Here is an 11,562-nt window from a genome sequence, read left to right as displayed (position 1 = left end):
TTGGCCAAAATATGAAAGAAATAACAACATCTAACATTAATGAGACCGTATATGAAAACAAAGATATTTAATAACTGTCTGATCGATTTCTGACCAAGTAGGTTTCAAGACTAAGACAAATAGGAGAAAATCTTTGTATTTTAGCCAATCGCTTTCCACTTCAAGCCCGTTCTGCTTAGCCACAAATTTCTTGCAGTTGAGGAAGTGCCCGACAGTTGTCAAATATGGCAGAGGTTGACCAAGAAAACCCTGCTAAATCAGACAGTGCTGATGAATCTGAGGATGAAAGTGAGGTTTTAGAAGAGAGTCCGTGTGGCCGATGGCAAAAACGACGAGAAGAGGTTTGTATGGTTTTCTTCTTGGCACTGGCAATGTAAGGGAAATAACTCATGCAACTGTGTAATGACTTAGGATCTGAATGCAAGTCAATAATAGACAGATTTATTTCTTATAGTTTTATAGAATGTATTAGTTTTGATTCTTTACTAATCACCCTTCGCTAATGTACTTTACTCAAACTATCTTCAACAGTTAATGTAACGCAAATTGATGACGTCCGCCATACGCGAGTATTTTGCCTCAGTTACTTGGAGATTTTGGTTTTTTTTTTAGTATTATTTAAGGGATAGACTTTCCAATAGGAGCATGAGTATTACGATGAAACAATAATAAATGAAATAATAATATTTGAATTAATTCCCTCCCAAAGTAGACTAGTCTGAAAATTTCTGTCTTAATGTTGTTTTTACATTGATCATGATGTAATTGACATTTACATTTCCATTGACTAAGCTCATTCACTTTAGAGACAGAATGGACCTGTACATTAAAGTGGTAGAAACACACCCACCATGGATGCGGTGAATTAAACAATGATTCCAGCAACATACTCAGAAGTCTTGGGTTCATTTCAAACCAAAACAAGTTTATTTGCCACGCTCATTTTTTTGAGACCTCATTGTTTGTTATTTCTAAATCATTCAAGTGTATTTTTCCCCTCTCCACTTCAACTTATAAGTTTGATTGCTTTGCCATTATTAGTTATACTAATACTAGCTTGGCATAGTCCAGAATAGCCTGGCTGAACAGCATTTGGCTGCTCCTGGTAGTACTGGACAGTATCGAGCAGTAGAAGGCTGGTGTCAGTATAAATGTTAATGATTTAGTGTTAACCAATGGTTTATATTAGAAAGATTGTGTTCATCATAATAATTTTGAAATGGGCCAAAATACTACGTTATCAGTAATGTCTGTGTTACCATCAGTTGGACATACAAATTTCCAACTCTCAGTTCAGCACATATGAATATTATGCATGCCTTGGGTATCCCCCACAGCACGGGCAAAGATGTCTTCTCCTGATCAAAAGAGCTGGTGTTTATATCCAATGGAGTAGAAATCTATTTCCATAGAATCTTTCTTTTACTTTGGTGAAACCTGTGGGATTATAGTTTTCCTCTCCATCCCAGCCTTTGTCCCTGCATCTGTGAGAGATGTGGGATACGGTCAGGGACATGAACTGTATTTTCCGGGCTATAAACCACATCTGAGTATATGCTGAAGGGCTGGTTTTAAGCAATTTTTCTATTTGATCCACCTATAAGACAGCGGAATTTAAGGCGCACCCATTCTTATTGATCGTCATCAAAGTATTGATATAACAGACAACGGAAGGCTTCAGAAGCAATTACGAAAGTTCTTCCTGTATATTGTTGCAAATGACAGTTCTAGATGATCTGTTTCAGTCACAAACATGTGATGGACAGGTACTCATAAAAAACTTGGTACAGACGTCTCGTACTGATGTACTGGTATCCTTAGTTTAAATCAATATTTTTTATTCTTTCTGGAAGCATGACATGTTACAGCAACCAAAATTATCAGGGTGTAAAGTCAGGCTGGTCAATAGTGCATTTGATACGTCTGTCGACAAAATGACAGTTCCAAAATACATATCGATTTGGAATTGATGCCCAGACGATACTTTTCATTTTTTATTTCATTCTGCCAATTTTTTTTTGTCCATATATCAGCTGCATACTCAATATTTTAATGAATTTTTTCAGGTTGAACAACGGGATGTCCCAAGCATTGATAATGCTTTCCTTGCCATGGACACAGAAGAAGGAGTGGAGGTCGTGTGGAATGAAGTTCAGTTCTCGGAAAACAGGAATCTCAAAGCCCAGGAGGTAACTTATAACTCATCATCACAAGAATAGATGAGGGCTGTATACAGTAATGTATTGATGAAAATAATGTTTCGTAACATGATTTAATATTCTTCAAATGAAAAAAAAATCAAGGGCTATAAGAGTTCAAAAATCACATTCAGTACTCCAGTAAAAGTAAGTTGTAAGATATCAATGTTCTGTTAACTACATCTGTTTGTAAATGTCATATTAAAATTGAAATTGTATTACAGGAGAAGATTGGACAAGTGTTTGACAATCTCATACAGTTGGACCATCCAAATATTGTAAAATTCCACAAGTACTGGACAGACAATAAAGATGGGAAGCCTAGAGTAAGTATTAATAAGGGCATAAGTAATGGCACACTTTCATTTCTTTATGTGATCACAAATTTATAAATTTGTACTGTTTGCAGTGCTATACTTCATGCATTTAACAAACTTGTTAACTGATAAAGGTACAGATTCTTGCAACATTACAAATTAAAGAACATAAAACATAAAAATAATGTCAGCAATTTTGTAAAAGGGCTTCTAGGATAGGTCAGCTTTTTTTGTTCGGTAGTTATAGTATAATCTAGTTCTGCTATATTTATGCATAAATTCTGAAACTACTGCCAAACTTTACTGATTATGCCATTTTCATGACAGGTGATATTTATAACAGAGTACATGTCATCAGGATCTTTAAAACAGTTCCTAAAGAAGACAAAGAAGAACAACAAAACATTCCAGTTAAAGGTAGAGTTTCATTTTAAGGCTTCAGTCAGTCTTTTGTAAAAATTCTGATATGGTACAGTCTCTGTTCACTTACCAAATATGAAAGTAAAAGGAAACTACAAATTATTGATTTATCAAAAATAAATTAATGTCAAATTGAAATCCATTAAACTGATATGTGTTTTTGTACATGGAAACATAAAGTATCATGAAATCAGACCTTAGATATCTGACCCCTGCGTGCTTTAACCTCCCATTTAATGAGGCTGTGGTCTTATTTCTTGTGAAAGAACAACTTTGTATGTGTTATTTTGTATTGTCAAATTTGACCAAAATGTTGTATTTCCATAAGTTCACTTCTGACCTAAATGTTGTGTCCCCATTACTTAATATTGGAAAAGATTTTACATCGTTGCATTGATGGTCATTTAAGGGCAAAAACTGTGATTTTTGCAGGCTTGGAAGAGATGGTGTACACAAATCCTGTCTGCGTTAAGGTAGGTACTTGAACCCTTTCATGGTAGAATTTTAAAAGAAGTGTTTTCAAAAAGACGCATTTGATACAAGAAATAAAAATCACTTAAAAAGATTTGTTTTCATTGTTGTTGATTTTAAGATATTGATGTTAGTTATTTTTATGTGGTAAGATCAGGGATAATGCAGGTCCGTTGTGGGTCAACTAAAAGTCTCATAATGACCTATTGGGATGGTCTTTTGTCCAGAGTAAACTTTTTAACATTTTAAAAAACCCATGAGCTGATTTCACTGAAATTGTACAAAAAACCTTCCACGGCCAGAGGTGCAGGAAATTGTAAATTATATGGTTCCCACCCCCAACGGGCCTGAGGGGCAGGGCTGAAAAGGGTCAAATTGATTGAAACTTCAAGAATCCTAATCTAAATACTCAAGTACAGTAGATTTGAATACTCTTCGTGGATGGAAAGGCCTTACGATGCTTTACCAAAGTTGTAAATTTCCTGTCTCCAGGGTCCCATATTTCCCCCTGGAGAGGGGGTAAAGTTTACTGTAGTTTATATAGGCAAATAACATTTTTGAGCATGATTTGTTTATTTTCTATTGGAAATAGTTTTAACTTGGTTGGAATTGTTACTTCATGATGACTATTAGATGATGTGCACATATTGACCCTGGCTGATCCCGTAACGGCTGATGGGCTGGGAGGGGCCAAAAAGAGGGGCAAATTGACTGAAATTTCCAAAATCTTCCTTTCAATACACGGATAAGGTAGAACCAAATTCTCCTCATAGATGGAAGTGTCTTAAGGTGCTTTACCAAAATTGTAAATTTCATGACCCCAAGTTCTCACATTTCCCCGCGGGGAGGGTATAAAGTTTATTACAGTTTATATAAGAAAATTTGGAGCATAATTTGTTTATTTCTTATTGGAAATAGTTGAACCTTGGTTAAAATTATTACTATAAGATAATTATTTAATGATACACACTTATTGATCCTGACTGGCCCTAGGGGCTGGTGGGGCCAAAAGGGGTCAGATTATCTCATATTTCAAAGATAAACCCAATACCCATATATGATAGAATCTATTAAGTACTGCTCATTAGTGGAAGAGTTTTTTAAGGAAAATTACTTTTTTCAGTCCAATTTCTTTTAATCGGAAGGTGGTTAGAAGCCTTAGCTTGGGATGGCAGTTAATGTTATCCACCGTTTTTATTTGCATCACATGTACTAGCTCAGGATATCTTCCTTTATTAACAAGATTATTTCTGTTGTATTTGTGTCTTATTACAGTTACTTACATTCCTGTACACCACCTGTTATCCATGGTAACCTCACATGTGATACCATTTTCATACAGCATAATGGCCTCATCAAGATTGGCTCAGGTAAGAGTTTGATTTATTAGCAACTTATTGATCTGATATTGTATTGGTAGTCTCAGAACATACAATGTAGATATGCTGGTGCTAACACTGTTACAGCTTTACCTTCTATTCTTTACCTTGAGTGTTTGTGACATTATACATCTCTGTTTCTAAAGTAGAGTAAAATTTTGATTTGAAAATATTTTTAGGGGCCTTGTTCTAGGTGATATCAAACTAAATTCAGTGTTGTGTTTTTTGTGTTAACTACATGAAAAACAGTATGAAAGACTTTTTCTTTACAAATAAAAAACTACAGTCATGTTGGAGTTGAAATTTAATTGTGTTTGAATGTTTAAGTGGCTCCTGATGCTATGCACCACGTGAAGACTTACAGAAAAGATATCCGCAACATGCATTGTGTGGCTCCAGAGTATGGAGGTAAACCATGATACATTGTACAACAATAAACAGTCATTCTCATTGTTTAGTCAAACTAGATTTTCACCAGACCAAATATTTTACAAAAATTGTAGTAAAGTAAATTAGTTTACAGTGAGAAAAATTTTTTAAATCCTGTTTATAAAGACCTCACTATAGGTTTTTCTTATAAAGTCATTTTGATCGTTTTTATTTTACAACTGAAGTCATAGATAGACATCTTATTTCCTTTCAGAAAACTTTGGAACACCTATTGACATTTATTCATTTGGAATGTGTGCTCTAGAGGTGAGATGATGGTGGTTTGTAAACTGACATTTTCTGATTTTTTACCTAAGTAGAATATTTAATGGCATTTCTTTCTCAAGCTCTGGTATGATGAATGTTGTTGTGTAAATGCACTATAAATTGACTTATATGATTTCTGAGGAAGTCTTAGAAACATTTCAATTCTAGACTTTTTCATATAAATTATCCTGCTAGAATAAGAGTTTTATTGTGCAATGATGTCTTACACAAATTGAACTTCTTTGAAATAGAAGTTATTCAGATGCCAAAAGTAAAACCCCAAATAAAACAGACGTTTTTTAAAGACACCACTCTTAAGAGCCTCACTGTGGCAAAGAATACACCATCCATTGTGTTTGTAGTTGAGAAGAGTTGTATATAATTTACTTGATTTCATTAATTTGGTACATGATTAATGCTTCCTAGGACTGGTTGTATATATATGTATTTTTTTTTGTTAAGAACTAAACGAAGTTATGGCTAACATTTTTGTAGATTGCTGCTCTAGGAATCCAAGGTAATGGAGGCGATGGTGGTGGTAACCATATTAGTGAAGATAGTGTTAAGAGCACACTGGAGTCTCTTGATAATGCCCAACAGAGGGTAAGGCCACTTCTGTTTGAAGAAATCAGTTGTTTTTTCTGTTTTAATCATTAACAATTGGAAATATATTTGCAAAAGTGAAGAATCAGTAGACAAATTCTAGAGATAAAGTGATTTGTTAAATACTTGAAATTTGGTTTGTTTCATTTCTATGGAATTCTCTTATAACTTGTATTTAAGGTAGACAGATATTTTTTTGTCATCAATTTTATGCCTTATAACTGATTGAAAAAAATGAAAATAAGACCTTTGACAAAAGTGCACAAGTTTTGATTTTTTTTGTAGGACTTCATTTCCAAGTGTATACAAAAAGATGGTAGTTTACGCCCATCAGCCCGGGAGCTATTGTTCCATGCAGTTCTCTTTGAAGTGCACTCACTCCAACTCCTTGCGGCACACGTCTTTGTGAACAGTCTTTGTGAGTACTGAAAGTTTTCAGGTATCAGAATATTGAAAATTAATGATAGCAAAATATTGGTAGATAATATTCATTTAAAGTCCATCACATGTCAATTTATAGGTAAGATATCTGGTAACTGAATGTCGAGAATTTTATTAAACTCTCAGTTGTCATTGATTAGGATAGATTTATTTTTCAGAAGTGTATAACCTTCACAATACCATTTCCCATAGGCATTATTGCTTCAGGGACATTATGTAATTGTTCAATAATCAGAGTTTAATGAAGCAGCAATGCTGATAATACTTGCCTGTAAAGTTTTCATTCTTCCATAAGATTGATATGAAATTTTTTTTGTTTTAGCCATTCTCCCTGAAAATTTGTCAGATGAATCAAATATAAAGAAGCTGGAGCCAAATCGAGTGATAGCGGAAATCCGACATAGTGATGGACGAGAACCAATCTATTATAAGTAAGAGTTGCCCTGATATTTCTTGTTGTAAAAATGGCTTGGGTATAAAGGTGTTTGAAAGGTCATACTGTCGGCCTTATTGATGTTCATTAGCTTAAATAGTGAATGGCAAATACTGGTAATTCATTTCATAGTATCAAACACATTTCAGACTTAACTGTCAAAAAGTCTTCCACCAAAAGTTTGAGACAGTCAAAATTCCCTAGATACCTGTGTTAATAAAGTTGTGTCAGTGTCTAATGATTGAAGGGTTCCATTCCCCAATAGATTTTTTTGCTTTCTAATGGGTAAAAATTTAGGAATGTGTGTTGTTTATTTTTTCTTTCATTCATGGAAATATAGATATCAGTAAAACTTTGTTGGGTTTTTGACTGTGTGTTCACTTGCATGCAGGTTATCCCAGTGTCCTCCTCTGGAGACGGAGAAATTTCTAGAAGATGTACGGTAAGTTTACTATCAATAATTATCAAACTAAATCATTTTGTTATCATGAGGAAAACTGATTTTGTCAACCCCATATAGCTTTGGAAATTAGAATCACAATTATAAAAGAAAACATTGTAGAACTTCATCACCCAGTATTCTTTACAGGATTTCTGTTAGTTCCAGCATGTAATACTTTCTTTCAGATGCAGCTCCTTAGCAACATGATAGATAAAATATTTGCATAACTTTAACTTTTCTAATAAACTGATTATTTCAAGAAACTTTGAAATACTTAATCAGGGCTTTCTTCAAAATTCTTTGATCACAGAAATGGTATATATCCTTTGACTGCCTTCAACCTCAAACGACCTCGACCATCACGACCACGAGCCAAGACTCCAGAGGTCACAGAATCAGAGAAATTGGAAGACACCGAACGTATGGATATAGAACAGAGACTTGTGATGAACATGAAATGTGAAATGAAAAAAGTGGATGACAGTTCAAACTTCCTGTTGACACTTATTCTAAAAATGGACGATAAAATTAATCGCAAATTACAAGCTGAAGTAACGTCGGAAGACAACTCCCAACTTTTGGCCCAAGAACTTGTGCAATATGGTTTCATAAATGAGGTATGTTGAGATTAGTTTCAATTATTTCATGACTTTTTTCCTGTATTGGGTCTATAGAATACTGATTCCAGAAGTAAAATCTTACTAGTTAATACACGTCTAAACACATTGTCAAAATTTGCCACAAAATTAATCTGAACACATTTCCTATCTATGAACCAAACTGACAACTCATTTGTATCTTTGAAAATTACCCTAATTTTAGACTGGAATTTTGCACAAGACATTAATTTTATATACATACTGTAGGTCACAGTAAATGATTTAAAACAATGACATCTGAATACAAAGCTGCAAGATTGAATGTAATCTGCATTTGTGTGAAAAATCACTCTCAAATTGATATTTTAAATACATCAATATAACAAAAGATAACATATCAGTCTTTGATTGATAAAGAATGTCCTTTCATTAAATATATAATCTGCAAAATAGTTACAAAGGTTTTAAATGTTATATTACTTGATACAGTTTCAAAAGTACATACAAATTTATTTATTTTTACTGTGTTTCTATATTGATTTTGAATATAGGTATGTTTACTGCTCAGCTTTCATAAATATTGATGCTAGAAAATTGATTTGGAGAAAATAACAAGTTTCAGAATGATTAATGAGTAAATCTACAACTGGAGTCCTGTTTTGGGCCTAATAATAGTTTCACATGCTCTTTTTACAGAGATTGATTTGTTTTAAGAAGATAATGTTAGTAATTTTATATTTTTACAGAGTGACCGTGAGAAGATTGCTGACTTGATAGCCCCTCACTTCCAGTCCTGTATGCCCTTGACCAATGGTTCAAGCTCTTCAAATGGTATTCTTGCCTCAGCCTGATTCTACGGAACTCTGATCCAAATTTTTACTTTCTCCACAAGCTTTTTCTGTACACTTGCTTACAAAAATTCTGATATTAATGCCTGATTTAAATGCAAAATAGTGCTGAGAAAATCCCTATGACAACCACATTGTCTCAGTTTGTGTTTAGAGACATCCCTCTCTGCACTGGTGGCATCCATATTGGGATTGAGTTTTTGAGATGGAGAAAACATGGGAACATAGACTGTGATATGGTGTAGTTACATGTAATACATGCTGAAACTAGCCCCCATGATAAACAATATGTGTGTTATGAAATGGTGCTGAGAAAATCCCTGTTCAACATAATGCAATGTCCATGTTTTCAGTTGAAAAACATTGGAAGAGACATGAAATGTTGTTCCCTTGTTTGTACTAGAAACATTTTGAGATGACTCATGAAAGTTCCCTGAGGTTCACGGTTATAGTTTGAGACAACCTTTGAGACTTCAGTGGCATCCATTGTTTAAATGGTTAATGTGTGCCTTTCATTACCAACATTTGATGGGGAATTACAAGTTTATTGATGACCTTTTTAGATCAGTGATTTGCTATAGATTGGTGATCAGTGAATATTTTAGTTTGTGCCAAGTGGCATTTCTTTGGCAATACTCAGTATTTAATTACTTTTGAACATCCCTTATTCAAGCATAGAACAATCTAAGTCAGTGATTCCAGAAATACCTCACTTAAATTTAATAACAAAGAAAAGATAAACAAGTAACAGAAATTTTGATGCAAGTTTCTTCGTTTGATATTCATGCATGCTAATCAAGTGCTATACTACAAAGTCTCTTACAGAGGAAATATCTGGAGCTGCTTTTGTGATAAGTCTCCATCATGTAGTTAGCATGTCACCAGAATATCAGTGTTGTTGGCTAGGAATGGTTTTGATGGTTAAAAAAAAGGGGAATGTTTTCATATTCATGTTAATAAAAGGGTCCGAAAACTTGATCATAATCACAACCTTTTTTGGATATATTTGTGTATTTGTATCGATGATAAAAGGTTTTTTTTTTTGTTTTATTCAGCTGAAATTACAACAGTTGTATTGGAGCATTTTGTGAAGGTTGTACATGATATAAATTTTAACTGTGAACTTCCTTATTAACAAATTCACTACTTTTCAACAGTTTAAATGTTAAAAAGTCCATAAAAGAGCCATTATTATTTTTGAACATGAAAGGATTTCACTAAGATTACAACATGGTGTATTGAGTTGTTTAATAACACTCTTAGTCAGTAGTAAAATTTGGTGAAAGGCTTTGGTACTCTGTTAACTAAAATGCAATATGATGACTCAATTTCCTATGAAACATACACAATAATAACAGTTAGATCTTTCATCCAGCTGTAAATAGTCTGATATGTTGGGGTACAATTATCTGTTTTTAATGACTTTCCAAAGCCAAGTGTCTCTGGTCAGGTAATAAGTAATTCAGATATTACCATCATTGTCTTGTTAGGTATACCAGAGAGCAGATGTTATCAATGATTGGTTGATGTAAGTGGTTTATGTACAGTGCTGTGTTTTAAAGGAATTCTGTTGGAATGAAGTGTGAATGCAATGAATGGAATAAAAACATGTTGATGTACAAATCACAGAAGTTTTAAAGGTTGACTATGGTGTGTTACTGTAAATGTGCTTCGTTTGGCATATTCAAATTTTAGCACATGATTACTTTATTTTGGTAAATTGGGAGTGTTGACAAATATTCAATATCATCAACACACAGAAACTACAATTAGCACAATTACATTTTAATTTTAGCACAATATATTCGGCATGAAAAGCATAAACTAAGGTTACCGCTAAAATACATTTACAGTACTTGGATTTTGTTTTGTTGAGTCAGCTGTGTCAAGATGATTGAACTTATTGTGAATATAAGTGTGTAAATTGTTTAAAACATTTAAAAAAATAAACACCTACGACATTCTTATTAATTAAAGAAATGCTTTTTTTTAGGACAAATAAAATGCTTCATATTAAAACCTGGGAAACTGAAACATGTATTATATACATGTAGTTTCAACTACTGTGATTTGGATCATCAGACGGACTTGAAATATATATATCTTGATCTAGTTTCTTGTGATGCCTTGCAATTTTTGTTTAATATCATGCCATGATTTTTCAGATGTACATATGTATGTTCGTCATGAACCACTGTAGGATCCTCTCTGTGAGGGTTTTAAAGTGTTGATTTTTGAGGATATGACTCTAGACTGGAGTTAAGAGATATTTTGTGAAGATCAGAATAGAATTGTTATAATGAAACATTGTTAATCAAGTAAACTTTGAGAATATTTGTGGAAATTCATGAAGATTTGAGAAAGTCACTGTTTGCCTACATACAGGTATTTCATGAATTCCTCCTTATGCAATAAAATTTTTATTGAAACCTGTTGGGGGTTTCTTACAAGATACCTGAAAATTGTCCCAAGGTTTATATAATCAATTACAGATAATTAATATTAAGCTTTCTGAGATATGAAAACATTTAATAGATTGAAAACAGTATCTTGTTTTAATCTTATTTTTTTCTTATTATTAAAATATTGGTCCCAGTTATCATGACTGCAATACTTAATCCTGATGGCACAACTGATGAACTGGAGCCTGCTGTACAATGAAGTTGTCAAGGATACTGTTATGTTGTTTCATTTGAATAAAAAATGTAAAGTGCA

At 33.3% G+C, this 11,562-nt stretch overlaps 1 protein-coding gene across 1 annotated transcript; it reads left to right on the top strand.

The window, feature by feature from the left end:
- Positions 1-196: 196 nt before the first annotated feature.
- LOC132565328 (nuclear receptor-binding protein-like) lies at positions 197-11,562 on the top strand. Its single transcript, XM_060229969.1, has 14 exons — positions 197-341; positions 2,067-2,189; positions 2,423-2,524; positions 2,843-2,932; positions 3,368-3,408; positions 4,682-4,776; positions 5,113-5,193; positions 5,429-5,481; positions 5,977-6,084; positions 6,370-6,502; positions 6,848-6,956; positions 7,350-7,400; positions 7,711-8,017; positions 8,746-11,562. Exons 1-14 carry the CDS (start codon positions 225-227, stop codon positions 8,848-8,850), a joined length of 1,515 nt encoding a protein of 504 aa, XP_060085952.1. The 5' UTR covers positions 197-224; the 3' UTR covers positions 8,851-11,562.

The sequence above is a fragment of the Ylistrum balloti genome, unplaced genomic scaffold (genome assembly GCF_031769215.1).
Source record: "Ylistrum balloti isolate Yb309-2 unplaced genomic scaffold, AGI_CSIRO_Ybal_v1 Utg369716, whole genome shotgun sequence".
Taxonomy (NCBI): Eukaryota; Metazoa; Mollusca; class Bivalvia; order Pectinida; family Pectinidae; genus Ylistrum; species Ylistrum balloti.
This window is presented reverse-complemented; position numbering and strand designations above follow the sequence as displayed.

What these genes read in the sequence shown, in the direction of transcription:
- LOC132565328 (XM_060229969.1), top strand. Translation starts at nt 225, where the DNA reads ATGGCAGAGGTTGACCAAGAAAACCCTGCTAAATCAGACAGTGCTGAT. An exon ending in CCTCATCAAGATTGGCTCAG is followed by an intron (nt 4,777 to 5,112) that starts GTAAGAGTTTGA and finishes TGAATGTTTAAG; the next exon opens with TGGCTCCTGATGCTATGCAC. An exon ending in AATATGGTTTCATAAATGAG is followed by an intron (nt 8,018 to 8,745) that starts GTATGTTGAGAT and finishes ATATTTTTACAG; the next exon opens with AGTGACCGTGAGAAGATTGC.